This window comes from Lacerta agilis, chromosome 3 (genome assembly GCF_009819535.1).
Source record: "Lacerta agilis isolate rLacAgi1 chromosome 3, rLacAgi1.pri, whole genome shotgun sequence".
NCBI lineage: Eukaryota > Metazoa > Chordata > Lepidosauria > Squamata > Lacertidae > Lacerta > Lacerta agilis.
This window is the reverse complement of record NC_046314.1, coordinates 60,877,042-60,898,588: the sequence shown is the minus strand read 5'-3', so window position 1 is coordinate 60,898,588 and position 21,547 is coordinate 60,877,042. Positions and strand designations below refer to the sequence as shown.

General features: G+C 39.2%; 1 protein-coding gene across 3 annotated transcripts in view; it reads right to left on the bottom strand.

The window, feature by feature from the left end:
- UTRN (utrophin) overlaps nucleotides 1-21,547 on the bottom strand; it is a 321,884-nt gene that overhangs the window by 256,979 nt on the left and 43,358 nt on the right. For all 3 annotated transcript variants that reach the window (XM_033143929.1, XM_033143931.1, XM_033143930.1), the window contains exons 3-14: nucleotides 19,806-19,867; nucleotides 14,467-14,559; nucleotides 13,637-13,714; nucleotides 12,460-12,552; nucleotides 11,629-11,801; nucleotides 9,733-9,848; nucleotides 8,873-9,030; nucleotides 6,304-6,507; nucleotides 5,033-5,214; nucleotides 4,341-4,491; nucleotides 3,474-3,593; nucleotides 1,401-1,502 (exon numbers count right to left, since the gene is read on the bottom strand). In XM_033143929.1, coding sequence (XP_032999820.1) covers nucleotides 1,401-1,502; nucleotides 3,474-3,593; nucleotides 4,341-4,491; nucleotides 5,033-5,214; nucleotides 6,304-6,507; nucleotides 8,873-9,030; nucleotides 9,733-9,848; nucleotides 11,629-11,801; nucleotides 12,460-12,552; nucleotides 13,637-13,714; nucleotides 14,467-14,559; nucleotides 19,806-19,867 — 1,532 coding nt within the window. The remainder of the gene's footprint in view (nucleotides 1-1,400; nucleotides 1,503-3,473; nucleotides 3,594-4,340; nucleotides 4,492-5,032; nucleotides 5,215-6,303; nucleotides 6,508-8,872; nucleotides 9,031-9,732; nucleotides 9,849-11,628; nucleotides 11,802-12,459; nucleotides 12,553-13,636; nucleotides 13,715-14,466; nucleotides 14,560-19,805; nucleotides 19,868-21,547) is intronic.

Genomic DNA, 21,547 nt, shown 5'->3' with positions numbered 1-21,547 from the left:
GACCACCCCTCTAGCTAGAAAGAGGCACAACAGTAGAGGATTACTTCTGTTATTTTATCCTATTGTATTAATCTCAAATGGGATTAATTTAATCTGATTAATTTAGCAGTTGGATCCACATGTGATCCATAACAGGGCCAACTGCATACAGAGAAGAGGCCACAATCATATGGATACAGTGATTACTCAGCCCCTAGTCTACTAAAATTAATAATGCTCAGCTACTTCCCTTTAGTTAAATTTGTCACTGGTCTTAAAACATACTGTTTGTAACATATTGGATACTGTTATATATATATATTAGCTTGATTTATACTCTGGGATACAAGTAGGCAAATTGCTCCCCATCTCTCACCCATAATGTAGATGACTAGTCACTGACAGCAAACAAAATAGCAAGGTTTAGAAATGAAGGTTGTTGCATCATGAGTTTATAAATCCTTCTTAACACACCCAGGAGGGACCTGTATCTACATACAATAAAAAAACACTTCTATAGTTCGGAGGGGGGAATCTTAAATGAAACAAACATGCTTTCCCCCAATAGCAAATTGTATTTAAGCGCATCCAAAAAAAAAAGGAATGCTGTACTGCAAAAGCCAAGGGCCCATGCCCAGACACAAATCAAAATTGCAGCAACATGGGCCCAAGTATCCCTGATGGTGCATTTTTTAATGCACCACTCATAGTGGCAGCTGACAACTGGCCTGATGCAATGAGAATAGATCTATATCTGAGGAACTGAAAGGCTATAATTTTAGTATTTAATTTTATGTAACAAGTTTCCCCCCCCCCTGCTAAAAAAGCAGTTTGAACTAAAGAAACACAATTTATTTTAAAACTCTTTTACCTGAGATTAAAGGTGTTCCTGAAAAACTTGTACAATAGCCTAACTCTCTTTCACCATTAACATAGCCTTATAAATAATTACAGTCCAAAGAGTCCAAAGGCCTATTTAAGCACACCTTTCTGTTTTCAAAGTGGCCAACCAGATACTTATGGGAAGCCTGCAAGCAGGACATGAATGCAACAGCATTCTCCCCACTCATGTTTCCTAGCAACTGATAGAGGCATACCCTCTCCCACAGTGGAGTCGCCATTGTCGTTGAATTTGCCTTTCAAAACTTTTCAAGTTGGTGACCTTTGTTACATTTTATGGTAGTGAATTCCAAAGTTTAACTATGTGCTGGTGAAAAGGTATTGCTTTTTCCCGGTTCTGAATCTTCCAAAATATTTCAGCTTCACTGAATGACCTCAGGTTCTGTCAGCAATATACACTGGTAACAGATGATTCCATAACAAATTGAATGAATACCTTTGGGTAGGAATACAAGCAAGTTCAGAAAGCTGATTTACTCTTTTTAAAAATAAGTACACTGGAGAAAATAAACAAGTTTTACCTGCTCTTCCAATAGCTCCTGCCATAAGATATTGAGCTCTTGTAGTTTGAGCCACCGTTCCTCAGTCCAGCGACAAACTGCTGTCCATCGTTCACCAAGCACCTGCAGACAATTAAAGAAATTTCTGAAACCATGCATTCCCCTTTGAAAGCAGATTGAGGGCTTCTGGCATGAGCACCATTGCGGGTGGTTGGGAGCTGTCTCGGCTCCGAGACAGCTCCGGTTCCCCCGGGGGTTGGAGTCCCGCAACCGCGCTGCGGGCTCCGGTAACCCACGGGAGGAGCGTCCTGTGGCTGGGGCTTTCCTGCGGGCTCCTTTGTGCCGTCCCATTCTCGAGCTTCCCTTGTAAAAGGGAGGCTCGAGTGAACGGGCTCCGGCGTAGAGCTGAGGAAGCTGTCCCCAACCGGGGGAACCAAGCGGCAGCCGGCCGCCTGCGGTGAGCGCTCCGTTCTTACAAAATTCGGCTAGAAAAAGAAGGAACTGTAAGTAAGGACTGCAATTTGAACCTAATTTGGACTAATTGGCTTACGGAGAGAGACTTAAAAAGAGGAAGTCCGTTTCTCTCCTTTGCGGCAAGATCAAAGTAACACCGGATTTGGCTGTTGCTATATTGGATTACTTTGAAGTTTTACGTTGATTCTGATTCTGACTGCTTAAGAAATCCCTTTTTGGGACGAGACTGAGATATTTGAATTATTTCTTCTGATTAACAGAGGATTATAGTGAAAGAAAGTTTACCCTCTGATGGAAGGGGGAAAATGGCAGCTGAAATTTGATCACTGAGGATGGAAAAGTACTGAGACTTTGCTGTTTCCTGCCCACTCCTGCCTATTTTTGTCTGGTTCCCGCAGCTCTTCCAGACCCAGCGATGGCAAACATATAGGGTGGGATTTAGCTAATGAGTCCCAGCAGCAGAAGCCCTGCAAAATGGGGCTCCACCCCCTTTTCTTCCTTTGTTATTATTTATTGTATGTGCACATATTTTTCTTTAACGTAAGTTGCTTGAAGACTTTCAGGTGACAAGCATCTAATAAGTATTATACAGGTGAAACTCGAAAAATTAGAATATTGTGGAAAAGTTCTGTGAGGTTTGGAGCTTTCACAGTTAACAAGCTTAAGAGATTCGCTCCGCCCACAGGGAAGAATGTGTCATACATCTGGGAATCTGCTGTATGCGAAGTCTATGTGATTTGTGACGCACTGTTTATTTTCTGTTCAGTTCAGTTTCACTTTTGACCGGAGCAGAGACATGTCTTCCATATCTCCGGGAGAGAATGTCTGTGATTTATGCTTGTAAATAAAGCTTGCTTGCTTAAAACAAGCTGGACTCTGTGCAAGTTATTGCTGGCAAGAAGGCACACACACACACCGTTGCACAGGAGAAGTTTGAACTACTCTGGAAAAGCACTGGAGAAGCAGAGGGAAAGGCAGCAAGAAGCATTGCTGGATGCCATTGGTGTTTTCCAAGTGCTAAACTGTTTTTGAGGCTTTTCCAGTTAAAACAAAAGCCGCAACATGTTCATTTATGTAAGCAATTGTTTTCATTAGCTACTGGAGTTTAATATATGAGATAGACTCGTGACATGCAAAGTGAGATATGTCAAGCCTTTATTTGTTATAATTGTGATGATTACAGCGCACAGCTGATGAAAACCCCAAAGTTGAGATTGTTAATTTGGGGTTCTCATCAGCTGTACGCCATAATCATCACCATTATAACAAATAAAGGCTTGAGATATCTCGCTTTGCATGTCATGAGTCTATCTCATATATTAGTTTCACCTTTTAAGTTGAATTACTGAAAGAAATTAACCTTTCCACAATATTCTAATTTTTCGAGTTTCACCTGTAAATAAATGTTGCTTGCTTGCCTGGAGGACAGAGAACATAGGGTGAGTGTGTGTAGAAAGAAACCTACAGTACAAAGGTAAGATTCATTTTCATTGCTCCATCTAGGTTTGCCCTGCACCACCACTGGCATGTGGGCCCCCAGAAGGAGATGTGGCCCTCTGGCTGAAAAATGTTGCACATTTTTCCCATGCAGAGAATTATTAAATCAAAACATCCACTCACCTGCAGTTGATCTTCTAGGATAGCTGTGGCACTTTCACCACTGTTTTCATCAACGATGACCACCATGTGAGTCAATGAGTTTACTTTAACCTGCTCTGCTTCAAGATCATTTTGTAGCCCCTGAAAGCATTGATTAAAGAATTACAAAGACCAGACGTAACACTGTGTTGTTTTGATTGAGCCAGCTGCTTGATTTTGTTTGTTTAAGCAATTATTTTCCTAATGAGCCACAACTGTTTAGCCACAACCACTCTAAGCAGCCTCTGCTGCTTCTGGCTATATCTCACACAATATGTATAGTAACAAAATTATTTTCACCAATGCAACCTTATCTTGCATATGTGCTGATTGAGTCACTTCTTGCAAGTAAAGATCCCCACACTTATTTGGCATGTCTAGTCACATGAAAATGCTAGCTTGGAGCTCTGGGCCACATTGAAGAGTAGGTGGCAGGAAGAACATCATTTCCTCTGTGGCAACACTTTTGGGTGCTTAAAAATACACCTCTCCTCAGAAAAAGCACTGTGTCAAAAGAAAGATTCACACATACCCCAGAACAACTGAGTAATATTACACAAGATCAGTCATATGAAAAATCCCATGTTATATCCAGAAGCTTTAATGGCTACACTCACTGCTCCACAAAGTTTCGAGGAAGCCAAGAACTAAAATGTACTTCCAAACAAATACAGTTCCTGAACTTCACTATACATGGCACAACTCCACAGTACACATGAAGGTCTAAATCTTATTTTAAAAGATGAGTTTCTATATTAACAATTCCATCCGAAGGGAACCAGGAAATCTGAGCTGTTGCAGACTATTTTTTCATTCTATCATGCTTATTACAGTAAGGGGTAAAAATACTTTATGTTCATCCATCTGCTGTTGAAAGGACTCCAAGTCTTCAGCGAAGCACTGAGATTCCATCTTTTGAATGCGTCCTTCTGTAACAGTCAGCCAGTCGGACAGCTGTTGCAGTTGTTTCTTCTGTAGCTCCATCAATACATCATGGAGGCTAATCATGTCAAAAACACAACGAATTATTTTTAACATCATTTTTAAAAGGAGATTTGGTGTAAAAGTAACAGTGCAATCCTAGGGTGTTTACTCAGAAGTGAGTCACACTGTGTTCCTTAAGTCTTACTCATAAGAAAGTACTCAAAAGATTGCAGCCTATGTGAGTTGGTGAAAAGAAAAGCAACATGTTTAGAAATTGAGCCTGAAAATCTAGCCACATTTATTAGGAACTATGTTTTAAAGCAACACATAAGCCTGTATTGAACACAGAATCTGAAATATTGCATTTTCATACAAAGATCCACAGTTTAGTTTTGCGTTCATGTTAGTGTCTTGGGCGCAAAACTATTCACTACTTAATTTCCTTTTTCTCCCCTGAGCTCATTTAGATGTGCTTCCAGGCTGAATTTAGTGTTGTGATGCATTAAGTTTATTCTAAAAACTGCTCAGTCCACAAGGGGTGGGGTCTGAGGGGTTGACACATAATGTGTACCATTGGAACTGGAAACTAGTCTATGCATGTTCAGGGTGTCACTCACTGGGACTGCCGATCCATACTGTCCACTCTGAGAGCCTCCCATCTGGAATTCAGCAATGACATTTGTTCCTGGATTTCACTTTCCTCCTCCTCTGAAAGATTGCCCTGGGCTAACAATTGATTGCCAGCCTGCAGCACACTACCCACACTGCTCTGGTGTGCTGTCAACTCCATCATAAAAGCCTAGGAAAAAAGATTAAACAAGTCAGATCAATCTGATCTCTTGCCATGGATAATTTTAATAACTGCATGCAATTTACAAGGCTTTTAATAAATAGCAAACTCGAAATTGGAACACCAAAGAAAAGGCTAGGATCGATAAAGAAACAAGAAAAAAAAAGATGCTAAGATGTTTCTCTACTCACTAGGAAGCTAAAATCTAAAATAAAATAATGAAATCAACAGTGTGATTAGTTTTCCATTACTGTGGGAACCTCAGGTTCATGCTTCTTCTATAATAGCCTAAAATGCTTTGGAACCGGGAGCCAACAATATGCAACATTAATCACATAGGACTGATAACATCAAGGCTGCAGGTTCAAAGCATGTGTGGAACAGCTGCATATTCCTCCATTGCAGGGGATTGGACTAGATGATTGTCAGGGAACTCTACAATTCTGTGATTCCATGATTAGCTCTTCCATGCTTACATTTTCTTTAAAGTAGCTCTGTTTCCAGGTGCTAATGCACACTGTAACTGCAAACATACCAAAAAACTACCTTTATATATCTGGGTGTAATCTTAAACCCACAACAGATGTATATATCAATAAAAAATTAAAAAAGAAGTCCCAAGGCATGAGTACCATTTTCAGCCACTTCACAATCCATGGAAAATCCTGGTTTCTCTCAAAATATTATTATATAAAAAATAATATTACTATGCCATAAGCAAATGATTTATCCATCAAAAATATCTTTCAGGAAAAGAACCAAAAAAGTTCCTGTAACTTGCAACATCTAAGTAGCCCATGAACTTTTATATTACAGAATTTATATTACCGAAGAGAAATTGAACAAGAAACAGAGATCTTCTGCAACTGTCTACAGAACCTGTGACCCACCAGGCTGAACATGCGTGGCCCATCAGGCACTTGAAAAAATCCCCTTTTCTGCATTCCCAGGCAGAAGGAGGAGCTTTATGAACTTGGTGGGTAAAATGTGTATACCAGCTATGGTTATGAAAAAGATCCACTTCTGCCTAATTGAGGGATAAAACTGATCAACCAATTACACACTGCAGCTCTTGTAGAAACCTTATTTAACACTCACTTCGTGTGTAGCAAATTGTTGCTTGACTTCCTCAACATCATCAGATACGACTTCCTGTTCTTGGAATGTATCCTCGGCAGAGAGCAGCCATGTGAGAACTTCTTCCAGAGCTACTTGGTAGCTGTCCAAGTCCATATCAACTTCAGTCACAGTGCTGGGAGTTTCTGCTCTTGAACCTCCATAGTCATCTTCTGCTGTTTCACTCTACAGAGCAGAAAAATCAATCTCAGAGCCACTTCTTGAAAGCTGTTTTTATAATAACACAAATGCTTATTTAACAGAGATGTTACCACCACATAAAGGGCTGGAGTGGGGGTTGGGAATGCATGTATCAGAATCTTGTGTGTGTGAAAGATTAGGTTTCTACCTTGCAGTGCAGGCAATCCAAGGTTTCTGGTTCAAGATATTGAGGGCATGGTTATCAATAACAGATTCAATGTTAATGAAATAAATGGCAGAAATTAAGAGAGCTGATATTTTACCAAAAAAACCATTTGAATGATCTAGGTTTACTAGCTGACATAATTGAGTTTTGCTCTCAACGATGTTCATTTTACAAATTCATTTACACAGTGACTTAGATAAAATATTTCTATACCTGCACAGAAGTTGCTAAGATACCGTTATCTTATCTCCAAAAGCCTACAACATGACCACTCCACACAAATACATATGCCCTCACATTGATATTTAAAAAATGAAAATGGCTTTCACCAAGCACATTAACCATATAAAACTGTTTAATGAAATGTTGGAGTTTTTCATTACAATGCAGTCGTGCAGAAAAATTAAAGTCATGGGTCTTTCTTATATAAAACAAATCCTAGAAAAAATTGTGGAACCCCAACACATGATTAAAGTTCTTTAGAAGTCTTATCAGCACTACTGTCTAAAGAGATATCAGTTGTAAAAATATCCTGTCCTTTTCAAGTACGAACTTAAGTCACAAGTTCAATTACCGGATGCCTAAGTGCAATATGTAGCACCAAACCTGTTACAAGCATTAAGCTAGGATTTCTGACAAGTGCTTCACAAAATACATTCAAGTATATAAAACTTAAAATAGTAACCTCTGCACACTTTCTACAACTAGCCTAACAAGAGGTAGGATGTTAACTGGTGGTATTAAAAGCTGAGTTTACACTTTGTCTTATGATTCTATGTGTTACAAGAGTTACGTCATAAAAACATTCAGCAGTATTGCCTCTTGAAAGGAACAATCAGTGACTAGAGCAAAAGTCTAATAGAATTAAAAAATGCTGTGGGGGGTTGACACTTCAAACAAGGACAGAACTACACATTATATGAAGTTACATAATCTTTCCCCTTCTCCCACCAAGAGCTTTCTATTATCAGGTAATAGTAGCTTTATGCTGACTGAAAGACCACAAGAGGTGAATGAAAGAGACCTTTCTCTTCAAAAGTTAGAAGATAACAGGAGATATTTTATTTCTCAGTGAGAAAAACAGCAGGAGAGCAGGCATTATTTTGAAGAAGAAAAATAGCTGGGATGGGAAGAGTTAAGCAGATCCTTTCACCCAAATCCACCCAACTAAAGGTACAAACAGAGGAAGAATCAACTGGAAGGGCATTCTGGTCAGATAGCACTGCGAGGGAAAAGGAACCATCTTAGGCTTAGCTAAAGTCATTTCTAAATGGTGAAAGAAATTTCCCCACCATTTTGATCCAAACTCAAAAATATAGTCAGAGATGCCTCTATTTAATGAAGAGACTGAAACCCAGATTGAAAAGAATCAAAAACAGACTTGGTAAAAAGGGAAAGATAGACCCCTGAGTTGGCTGAAGACTTGTCCTTTCGCAAATAGAAGCATCTGAAACCAAGGAAGCTTCCACTAGAGAAAGGGAGGAAGTGATTTTTGCTTATTTCCCCCTTCTCCTTGCAGCCTCCTATGCCACCTCACTCACTGTTCAAAAACCACTCCCACACCTTCCAGAGTTGATCTTTGGGAAGTAAAGGGTAACAGGGAATCAGTTAAAACTGTAAACTGTATCTCCTCCCACTCCCAGTGAGAGCATCCCAGGATCAGAGTTCAGCTCCCACGAACTCTAGATCCAACACACTGTCATAGAGCAATGTGCTGCAGAACTTTATATTAAAAAGGGAAAGAAATGCATAAAAGAAAAGAGTCAGGGGATTTTAAACACCAAGATATACAGGGAAAAGTAAGAGAAATAGAAAACAGAGAATTCTAAATACATAGAAGGCTGGGTTGATATAGCAACAGATTTTTTATTTTTTAAGAGGAAAGTATATTGAAAGGACAAGGAGTTGTACTGGAAAAGAGAAAATATAAATGCCAGGCCGATAAAGAAACATTAGAAAAACAAAGCAAAGGAAGATGATATGGAAGAAGAAAGAATGGAAGAAAGCTTTTTTTTTTTTTTTTGCACTGCATGACAGAAGCCAGAACCTACTGACCATACAAGTTTGTTTGAGTACCTTTCTATTGACTGTGAAAAGGACAAAAGACACAGGAGCTATCTGGGAGCCAACATTATATGTCATACGGCATTACACTAAAACAATTGGGAAAACATTAGCACACACCATCTGTATGTCCCCTTCTTCACATTCCTTTTTGTATTTCCTTGGAAGAGTCTCCACTTCTCGAATATCTTCCATGGTAACTTGCTGAGGGAGGACCTCAAACAAGGATGTCAAGTACATGATAATGGACTTCTTATCAGGAAGCTGTACAGCAACATCTGAAAACAGAAATTATATGTTTACTGGATATTCTTGCAGGTTTTCAAGCTGAAAACCATGCTCAGAGCCATAAGGTTGTACCCATATGTTGAGTTCAGGGTTTGCAGAGGGTGGGGAGAGAGATTGCAGAAATGAATCAGCAAAATATCTATAGGGCACTATCCACCAAGCTGAGAACCATCAGTAAATTCTGTCACTTCACTCTCATTATATAGATATATTAAGCACAAGACTACTCGCAGATTGACTGAAATTAATTTAAAAAGGGCACAGCATGCTTAATTCTGGGTTATTGTTGTGGTTTGATTTTTTCCCCAGAATGTTTTGTTTTATTTTGTATTGCACATTTTCATGTTGTATTCTGGTCTGGGATTGATTTTTGTGAAGAGCAGGTTTGCCTAAGCAAATTAATAAATTTGGCTAAATAAACAATATAGAAATATTGAAGTCTTTGCAGCAACACTCTTCTTCTTTTTTTCATATTCAATATTGGATTGCATGTAGTCATACCCAAAGCAGACCCGCTGGAATTAATGGACATGACTAACTTAAGGCACATTAATTTCAGTGGGTTTACTCTAAATAGAAGTTAGCCAATTATAATTCATTACAGTCAACTTAAATGCATAAACATATAATCAAATTTAAAAAATCCATCATCCAGACATAAGTTTACTCAGTTGCAAAGAACCATCTTCTACCTTCAGGATCTAACAATTTTTCTATCCCCAGGCGATTTTTGGCTATGTTGAAGGCATGTTCTAGTCTGTCAACTGGAGCCATTTTAGTTACTTTATCCCAACTAAAGAGCTCGGGCCTAAAATCAGAAGAGAAAACAAAATAAGGGAGGGAAGAAAGAAAGATAACTTGCTTATTCATTCAACACTTGAATCAAGCAGTTATATGTACCATGTGTCCATTATGTCAAATACCACAAACAAGAGAAAGATCTGTGCATATGCTGATGGATATGCTTACTTATTTATCCGGAAGGAAACTAAAATTTCAAGGTCCCCGGAATTCAGTTCACTTTCAATCACATGGACGGAACTTACATTCAATCTACTTATTGATCCCAATAACCATGCTAAAGAAATCAGACTCAATTGTTGGGTGTATTGTAAGCAGCTTGCAGGTGTGCTGCTTATGCAAGGCAAGGCAGTCTTCAAGTAATTCTTTAAACAATTTGCTGTTTTCAAAAGTGCTGCATATTTAGTTCTTCACATGTAGTACTAAGCCAAAACATGGCTTGCTGCAAGCACATAGGCTCCCAAAGAGGAGACTCCAGTCACTATGCTCCTTTTCAGATCATTCTGTTGCTGTGAGCTAAGTAAGCCATGGACTGGTTTAGTATGTCATCTGTTCCTGTGCTCATGTTTTATCTCTTCCAGACAAATTGTGAGCTGGAAACCAAGAGCAAACTTTGCTTACCACTCGTGGTTTGAGTGGAATAAGAAACAACAAGACCAGGTTTGGACATTGCCCTAAGTCAAACCATGGTTTAGCTTGTAGCAGGCCCAGACAAGGAGCAAATATCCACAATCTCATCTCCAGGAACCCATGCATTCATGCTAAGCCATGATTATCTTAGCTTTATATATAAACTGGGCCAATATGACCTTACATTACTAAATTACTTGTGACTGAATTCCATCACAAAGGGACTTAAATTAATTGTGACTAACTAGTTCCATTGTTTTAATAATACTTAGTTATTACAGTGGTACCTCTGGTTACGTACTTAATTCGTTCCGGAGGTCCGTTCTTAACCTGAAACTGTTCTTAATCTGAAGCTCCACTTTAGCTAATGGGGCCTCCTGCTGCCGCTGTGCCGCCAGAGCACGATTTCTGTTCTTATCCTGCAGCAAAGTTCTTAACCTGAAGCGTTATTTCTGGGTTAGCGGAGTCTGTAACCTGAAGCGTCTGTAACATGAAGCACCTGTAACCTGAGGTACCACTGTATTATCTTTAGGTAGTGGAGGCCCTCACCATACATCTTCACCCCAACAAAATGAACCTTGAACTTCATTTGAACAGTTCCATGGTTTTCAGTGGAACAATATTGCAGTCTTAAGCTTTCAGTGGAAAATAAATGACCTTTACTCATTTCATAATATATGCATCTATGAATAAATAGTGAGAAGGCACAAGATAAACACATGGAAGTATTAGTATTGAGCAGAGATTTCTTTTTTTAAACAAAAAAACTAAATGTTTTCTTACTTTCCCATGTGTGTTTTTTTATAAACTACAAACAAAGAACATACATTACTGGCTTTGACTGTTGCTCATCACTCAAACGTAATAACCTCAACATTTAAAAAAAACAACACCTCAGCTTTCTTTCCAGCTAACATATGCCAAAGTGGGCTTTAAAACAATTCCAAGTATTTTTTTAACTTATTTAGAACTGAGCGTAAGCTTTGTGCTCTTCAGGAAAATGTTGTATTGGCAGTTTTCTTCTATTGTCATTTGTTACTGCCATTTTTTATAAAATGCATCACTTAGCATTAAATTTCCTTACCCACCCAAGGACGAAGAAACTGCAGGCGCTTATTTCCTGCAGAAACGGCAGCATTTGGCAAGGAGCTACCTACTTGTGCCTGTGGATCACAGCGTTGAAAGCAAGCCCATCTGCCCAGCTTGTGGTGAAGTTCAAAACGTTGACCTCACTGTAAGGCCTGGTAGACTGTCGCACCCAGCTCAGGAGGATCTTTTCACTATTTGTTTGCTGCAAGTCTGACATTATATCTTTCATGACATCTTTAACCTGAAAGAAAGCACAAAAAGGCTTTCAAGTACATATACACAAAACAACTGCCCAAGAATACATGGAGCCTCTGAAAACAGGATTGCCCAAACCTACGCATCACAGCGTTAGCATAAAGGACAGTGACTCACAATCAGCCACATGAAAGAAGCATATGTAATTGTATTTGTTCATATTGATCCTTCCCATCTGTCCCCAACTCTTTTCATTTCCAGACTTTATATCGCAGGCTCCCTGGACCTGACATCTTTATTTTCTCCCTCCTCCATGCTTCTAGTGCCAGTACAAAACTTGCACTAGCACCCCTTAAGCTGGATATACAGATGTTAACAATACTCAGCTAGTACTTTCCCTAACTATTGGAACCCATTTTACCAGCTTCTTGGCCAGCTAAGGAGATCCAAGAACACCACAGACTATTCCTTGTGTGCATGCATGCATGCTGGTGAGTAGCACAAAGTTTTGTCAAATGGTTTATTACTATTAGAAGAGAGCTACTTTTCAAGTCATTTCCCCTGTCTCTGGGGTCTCAGGATTGGTGGGATTGGTTGGATAGATGGCATGAAAAGGTTGCAGCAAAAGAAAAACTGCAGATGTGTTCCGTTGCTAATTAATAATTCACTTGCAAGGACTGAAATAAGGCATCAAGGTCGCTCACCTGCCAGTGCAAAATTATACTCCATAACAAGCCAAGGGTCAGTTTGTGATTTCCATCAACAATGTCCGTCCCTCCTATGTTCACCAGCTCCACCTGGAACACACATTCAAGTATCATTGCTTTTATTAAAGTCAACAAAATTCCCTTCTTTAGCCTAGCCATTTTTGCAAAGCAATAGTATAATCTATATAACTGGATGATTTAATCCCGCTTCTAGAATGTACAAATGCAGAAGCAGGCATTAAATGTACAAATTCTAGGAGATATGCACATTTTTATATTCAAGTTTGAAATTAAAATGCCTCCCCCAATCAAGTTGTTACTAGAGATAAGTTATCAGTGGCGACCAAATATTTATCTGGTGGCCAAAAGCAAAAGCCTCTAAGCAAAGGCTTCCCCCAATTCCAGACACAGGTAGGTAGCCGTGTTGGTCTGCCATAGTCGAAACAAAATAAAAAATAAAAAATTCCTTCCAGTAGCACCTTAAAGACCAACTAAGTTTGTTCTTGGTATGAGCTTTTGTGTGCATGCACACTTCTTCAGATACCTTCTTATCTCAAGAAGTGTGCATGCACACGAAAGCTCATATCAAGAACAAATTTAGTTGGTCTTTAGGGTGCTACTGGAAGGAATTTTTTTATTTTGTTTCCCCAATTCCAGAAGCAGATTTATAAACAGTACAAAGTAGACAACATTCTTAATTGTGCAGCCACTTTTTAGCTTTCAGTTGTTATTTTTAAAAGATAGTTTTCTTCTGATGCAGTTCTCCTCTTGATAACTACTGATAACAAGTCCACAGAAAGTAAATTATAATTTGACTCAGCCCTTCAAAATAAGTTAGCATTCTGCCCATCAATGATGCCCAAAGGCATTCAGGAACAAGAAACACAAGTTCACTTCATGGGGGAGAAATTATCTTCTAATTATAAGTGAAGTATCATTACACATTCTCATCTGCAAAGTATAAACCACTATGGGAACCAAGTTGTAAGCATGTTGAATTTTATGGAATTATTCTCCCCAACCCCACCCTGCCACCACCAAGACGTTTTAGGCGGCAGTCTAATTGGTAGTTAACTAATTTTAACTCATAGTTACCTTTTCTTCTCCTGTTTCAGGGACACTGAACATTCAAGGGCACTGAACTTCTAAGCAAACATTTATTTTAGAAACTTACATTGTTCTGATGTAAAACTTGAAGTACTTTGTTGACATTATTCAAGGCATGGACTCTTGTGGATCCACGTTCTTTCAGCTTCAAATAACAAACAATTTTCAGATATAAGAGGAGAACTAAGATCACAAATTTTCCTTTCATTGTATGTTATTTAACAAATAATACTCTCCAGAAGATCAAGAAAGACCAAACAGAATTTCTGAATACATTCTGAATACATGTATTCCAAATCTAGCCAAATGTATATCCATTTATTTTAGCCAAGCTATGTAATTATAATTCTGCATGATATACATTGCTTATGGAAGCTTGAACCAACTGTTTTTAATAGAAGACAACTGAATCAGGCATACACTGGTTGCATTCAGATGTAACAATAGAAACTAGAGACATGTACTGTAGCAAACTTCAGGCTCACATACATTCACCTTCTCTTTTCCTTCTCTCCTAATTCAGGTATGAAGGGAAGAAATTGTCTAACTCAAGCTAGGGGTAATCCTGCTATGCATATTCTTCCGCTGGGAAAAAAAATGCAGTGGAAATCCATCAGAGGAAAGGTGCATTAATCATTCAGCATAACTGGTTAGATTAAAAAATGTTGCCATCACATATTTAAATTTATTACAACTGCAAGAACTAGAAATCCAAGAACCACATTAAAGTTCAAACTGATGCAAAGAACATACAAACACATTGACTTTGAGTGTGCTCATTCATAAACTATAGGCAAAGACCTTCAAAGTATTCTAAATAAGTGAATGATGCCACTCTAATTATACACGCAACATTTGAAGTTAATTTTCTTCATGTTGGACAAATGCTTTGCTTACCAATGGATTTCCTGTCAGTCCTTCTAAAAGGTCCAAAAGCCTCCTCCCATCTCGGAGATCTGTGAACATATCCTTTATTGGCGGTTTTCCACACTATAAAACAAAATACATTTTAGAATCATTGTAAAATGCTCCCAAAAAAAGGGAAGTTTGTAGGTATCTTAGTTCTCATCATGCTTAATATTTAGTTCTACACACACACACACACACACACACAAAGAAAAAAATGCCACAAATATAAGATGTGGCCACAATCTGACCAATTTTGTGTCAAATTTTGTTCTCTCTGCCTATGTTCAAGCTTTCGAGATTACTCAGTGAAATTATTTATATAGACCAAAGTGCCACCCAGGTGGCAACTGCTACATAACCTCCCAACAATCTTTTTAAAGCAACTATCATCCATAGTCTTCACAGTCTTGATCTGCTATGAAATTATCATGCAATAATTTTCACCTGGAAGAGGAGATTCCAAATTTTTCACCACTTACAGTTGTCAGAAGCACACAGAGAAAGCCTACTAAGGTTTGCTATACTGTCTGTAAGTCTTGTAGGGAAATGTGCCTAAAATATACCTGTAAATGCTACCACACCTCAAAACACTTTTAACACTGATAGTGTAAACCAGGGATGGGAAACCTGTGACCCTCTAGATCAGGGCGGTCCTACTTTTCATACCAAGTGGGCTTCAATAATATTTCAACACAGAACCCATAGGCCACACACTACTTGTCGGGTGGGGGTGGGGTGAGGGGGCAAGAGAGAGAGGACAAAATTTGATGCCCCCTCTCATTGCCTTCCCAAAGCCAGATAACCAAGGCACTGGGCTTTGGAAAGAAGACACAAGACTCTGGCAGAGTCCTAGAGCCCTCCCACCTCCTTCCAGAAGCTGGGAAAGCCCCAGACAGGCTTTGGGAAGGAGGCTGGAAAACTCTAGGGCCCTGTCAGAGCATTCATGCCTCCTTCCCAAAGCCCACCACCTCACTTATCCAGCTTTGGGAAGGCAGTGCAAGGGCTGCAGGGGTGGGGTGCATCAAATGTTGCCAAAGGCTGCCACAAAAAGCCTTGAGAATGCCATGTGTTGGACCATCCTGCTCCAAATGTTCTTGGATGAAAACAGCTATCATCCCTGATCACTGACTCTTCTTGGCTAGGTAGAACTAATGGAAGTTGGTGTCTTGAGGGGCGGGGGGGGGACACACAGTTTTCACAGCCCCACTGAAAGTGGAGATACAAAAGTTTAGGATTCAGGTGTGAAGATAATAGTCATAAACCAGTACAGGGGTCCCCAAACTAAGGCCCGGGGGCAGGATGCGGCACAATCGCCTTCTAAATCCGGCTGCGGGTGGTCTGGGAATCAGCGTGTTTTTACATAAGTAGAATGTGTGCTTTTATTTAAAATGCATCTCTGAGTTATATAGGAATCCGTTCATATTTTTTTTCAAAATATAGTCTGGCCCCCCACAAGGTCTAAGGGACAGTGGACCGGCCCCCTGCTGAAAAAGTTTGCTGACCCCTGAACTAGTAGTAACCCAAAGTCATTCTTTAAACTTACAATCATGGGCTACATCCACAAAATGAGAAAACACAGCTGACATAGTCGTGGTCCATAAGAAGGCAGGGCAAGTGGGAGTGGAAGGCAAGATACATCTGAAGCACATCCAGCTCCTTAAAGCTGAGCTTACTAGGGCCACATTGGGGGGGGGGGGAGGAGATGGGAAGCATTGGTTTATATCAACAGTTCTGTGCTGTAGGTATTCCTTCTCACTTCTCCCATTCCACATATTGTTGTATGATCTTTCTTCCATGGAGAAAAAAGCTTGCAAGTTTCTATGTAACACTAATTTAGCAGTAAGTTCAAGAAACAGTCTTAGTATAGGGACAGAAAACAAATTTCTGGTTCATCTTGCATAATACGTATTATTTACTTTCATATTTGGGCCAAGATTTTTCCATATCATGCCCCCAAGTCATGGGAATATGATGTGGGAACCATTCACAAAGCAGAAAGGTCACTCTGCAGGGTCGGAAGAATTTCAGTAAATGAAACTGAGCGTACTTTTTCCAGTGTCTAAATTTAGAGCACCAACTTTATTCAGAAATATATTTATGTGATAGAAGAGAACTTGTGTTTTTCTATATGTATTGATGCTAGAAAGTATATGTAATTCTTTTGTAGGCATTTGCTTTGCTGAATCACTTCTATATAATTATATAAGTTAAATTAGTCCACATTCCTCTTTTATACAGATCAGCCATTTGAAGGGGGGGGGAGAGACTTGCAAAGCCATGAAGCAGAAGCAGGTGCAAAAGACAATGTGCTGTGCCTCAATTTTTTAATAACTCTGCAGTCAAAATACACTTTAAACAAGTGTTTCTCAAATTTGGGTACCCAGCTGCTGTTAAGACTATAGCTCTCATCATCCCTGGCCACTGGTCCTGCTAGCTAGGGATGATGGGAGTTGTAGTCCAACAACAGCTGCTGACCCTAATTTGAGAAACACTACCTAGGCATTTAATGGCACATGAAACCTTACTGAAGTATATGCTCATTGATCTTGGCCACAGCACTGAATAGAGTCATTAATGAAGAGAGACATTTTGAATATATATATAAAGTAGTTAACATACAGATGTGGTCCACTGAACTGCAAATTATTATCTTTGTCCCTTCTTTTGTTCTTTATGGCAGGAAGTTTTTGTCTTCTGCACCAAAATAGTTATAACTTGATTACTTAGCTCAACAAGTACCTGATTTTTATGAGAACAAATCTACAGTCAATTTTCTCCCTATAAAAAAACGTAGCAGCAGCAAAACTACCAAAGCAACTTTCAATGTAGCCAATGATACAAAGAAGCAGGTATTCTACAATGCACAAACACTACTGAAATATACACACAATTGAAGTCCAAGCAACTTGTGAAGTAGATTATGCTATTATGATGTCTATAAAACTGCTACAAGTGTCATCAATTTCCCTGATTACTTTGTTTTATATAAAAATCACAACATAATCCTATTTTCCTTTAATGTATACATTCAGAAGGTGAACAATGAATGCACGATTAACACTGAAAAGCAATTAAAGCATCCAGTAACTAAATTATAATGTTTTAATAAAATCCTCATGGTTCACATCTATAATTTTATAAAAGTGACATAAATCAACACACACACACACACACACACACACACACACACTCATTCTTACTTATTGGTACTTCTCTATCAACAATACCCTAATGATCCCAGTGCTGACTTCCAGATATTAAATTATATGCCACAAAAATATTACAGTTGTTTTGTTGATTGTTATTGTTTTCCTGGTGATTTTTTTAATTGTTCTATATTATTTGTGCTCTGTTTGTGATGTTCTATTATGCCAGGGGTAGGCAACCTAAGGTCCGTGGGCCTTCTCAATCCGGCCCACGGACGGTCCAGTAATAGCGTGTTTTTACATAAGCAGAATGTGTCCTTTTATTTAAAATGCATCTCTGGGTTGTTTGTGGGGCATAGGAATTCGTTCATTCCCCCCCCCCCCAAAAAAAAATATAGTCCAGCCCACCACATTGTCTGAGGGACGGTGGACTAGCCCATGGCTGAAAAAGGTTGCTGACCCCTGTATTATGGTATTGTTATTGTTTGTAAGCCACTTTGTGATTCATTTGAATGATTATATTTCTATGCCACTTTACCATCAATCAATCTATCAAATCACTGCAGGGGAGGAAACTACCGGTATTTGCAGCAGGAAGCAATCAGAATTAAAAATGCTTGCTGCTAATGGAGCATGTTTCCTTTGCAGACACAGATGCTCCATTTGCAGGAAGTAGTTCTGCAGCAAATGGCCTTCGAAAGAAGCCACCAATCAGCTGATTAAAATGCCTATTTGCTTTCCTGCCTCCCCTCCCTGTTAGGAAATACAGCTTTTCAATTCTAAAATGTAACCCAATATAATTTTGTGAAGCAGGAAATAGGCAAACAAGCAAGCTAAAAAGTGAGCTCCTTGGACTTAAAGAATGACTCTACAATTCTTCAGCAGCTTATAATGCTCAGAAATTGGCAGTTGTACTTGATCAGAACGCAAGTTCACTGAATGTTTCCATAAAGTCAAATTGTGACAGAGCATACAGAAAGGCAATCTTCAAAATCCATTTTAATGCATTCAGGATATTGCATGCAGAATCTAATTATAATATGACAACATCAAATTCTCTGGATACTGCTATGGACAGAACTATGACTCCTGGCATATGAATGAATTTAATCATGCGTCACAATTTGTTTTTGTTTTGTTTTTGAAAGGATATTAGCTCAACAATTCTGCTGCTGTTGTTGTACAATGCCTCTTCACAGTGGGAATGCAAGAAACAGCACCATAAGGCAGCCTTCTCCAACCTGGTGCCCTTCAAATGCTTCAAACTAGCTGTGCTAGCTTGGAGGAGGTTGATGGGAACTGTAGTCTGAAACATTTGGAGGGCACCAGGTTGGGGAAGACTGGTTAGTGGGGGAACAGGGATGCCCCAGATCCCTTGGTGCCAGATTTCCTCCTATAGAATCTTGGGTGCTGGGTTTAATCAGAATTGAAAGGCGGAGCTTGTTTTTCTGCCAGCCAGACAGAGGGGCAAATGGAGATGATTGCCCCTCGATTAACCCATCTACAAGACAAAAGACTCCACAGACAATAGAGGGGAAGGTTGCCAAGGCAATGTGGGCACTGTGTTACAAAAGTAAATCGTCACCTTTTAAAGCTAGGCATGGAATAGTGTGGAAAGGGGGAGACACTGCTTGGCAAGAGGTTTTCTGGGAAGGAGAAGCAGGAAATAGGTAGAACTTCATGTGGGAGCTGAAGGTCAGAACCATCTTGCCATGCTGGCTGAGTAAATATGTGTAAAATAAACCATATTTCTTAAAGACATCACAGTCTTGGCTGTGCCTTAATTCCCAACGGAAACACAGTCCTGGGTAACGTTCTGGAAACCCCTGGAATCTGGCTACCACCGAGCAGAGGTTGGGGGTGGCACACAACCTTTATAACATTACAAATCACTCTGCAGATGTCTAAGAAAATTGTTTAGCTTATTAGAGATGATCTGAAAAGACTATGCATTGTAACCCATATAACAGTAGTAGTAGTAGTAGTAGTAGTAGTAAATGTATTATCTGCCCTTCACCAACAAGTCCCAGGGTGGGCTACAACAATTTAAAATTCAGTGTTAAAACACAGAAGAAAAAATAAGTCACAGGAAAATGGTGGTTCTTGAAAATGTACATCTTGGCTGTCAAAGGCTAGGGTAAAGGTTATGTATATACTTATCAGGTTTTAAGCCACGCTTACCTTAGAAAAGCGAGCATTTATCCATTTTGTGAAGGTTTTCTTTTGTACGTCATTGTGCTCATCTAGAAATTAAGGAAATAGAATGCATTAAAATGTATTTCTCAGACTTGCTAAATGTCACTCATCAATCATCATTATTTTGAGGAACTGCCCTCAATAAGAAAAAACTGATTCCAATCTCACTTGGAAGCAAAGGGTTGAGAGGACCTCTTAGTCATGATTTTCAAGGCAGAGGATCATTATCAAAATATAGAGATAATCCTGAACAAGCACCATACTTGTTCATCAACATAGTTTGATTTAGCAGGTTTTTTATATGAGTTAATGGGAAAATCCTAAGTGTCTTACTATTTGTTAAAAACAAATGGAACCAAAAACAGACATTAAAAACAGTTGATATAACAAAATAATCAAGAATACAGATAAAAACAAGAGTTTATAAAAACATATACATACACATATTGAAATTACATGTCTGGATTAACTTGCTTAAACAAAAAGGTTTTAGCAGGTATTGAAAGCACAACAATGAGGAGGCCTGCCTAATATTAATAGCCAGGGCATTCCTGAGACTAGGTGCTGCCACGTTCAAAGATGGATTTACTTGCAACTGTACAACCATCTTCATGCAGCACTTGGAAAAGTGCCAGTTCTGCAGAGCAAAGCAGTTCAAGTAAACTGGTTCCAAACCGCTACGGGGCCTTATATACTCCTTATTAGTAAAATCCAGAAAATGTCATTGTTGCTGGCAGATTTAGTCTGTTCTTCCTTCTAGAAACCAGGTTTCAGATAGTTTTCAAAAAGGAACTGTTGAAGTCCTCTCTCAAGAAGCTATAAAGGAAAGCTTACAGTTTCTCCAGCCTACATAATTACTGAAAAGCAGCAATATTGGGCCAGTGTACCTGCAAGTAATAACTATAGTAGGATCAGTCTACACAAGTATGTGTTCACTCTGTGTAAAATAATCATCATCATCATCATCATCATCATCATGAATCGGTGTTATGCTAGCACCTACAGTAATCTGAGTTAATGCAAACTGTTATGTTTTCTAAACTATTATTTACAACCAGATTCAAGAGCTGGATAACAAATGCACCATGGTTAGTGGCTCCTTTTGGAATACTGCACACGTTTTTGCTTACAGTACTCTATCTCAAAGAAGTTATGAAAGAATACAGAAAAGGGCAGCTGTCAAAACGGAGTTCTATACAAGGAAAGGTTAAAGAATACAGCCTTCCTTACTTTATATAAATAGGGTGGTTGACATTATAAACATCTATCAAGTCATGAATGGCTCCACTGTATGCATCATTTTTGTGCTGATCAACTCCCAGTAAATTCAGATACCAACTTGGAATCAGAGGAATGTGCCCTGGGAATGTGGTCTTTTTCTCTGCAAGCAGCACTTATCTCATTCTATTTACATTTTCCTTCTCCTGAGACTGAGTCAGGGGGGGAGGTGTGGTAAGCTCTAATTAGCTGTTTATTGGGAGCGGGTGGCATGGTGGTCTAAACCACTCAGCCTCTTTGGCTTTCTGATCAGAAGTTCAGCAGTTCGAATCCACGGACAGTGTTGTTCTGTCCCAGTTTCTGCCAACCTAGCGGTAAGAAGCACACCAGTGCAAGTAGATAAATAGGTAGTGCTGCGGCGGGAAGGTAAAAAGCATTTCCGTGTACTCTGGCTTCTGTCACCATTTGCCAGGTTGCAATTTCTCCTTTGCTTTGACACAATATTCATA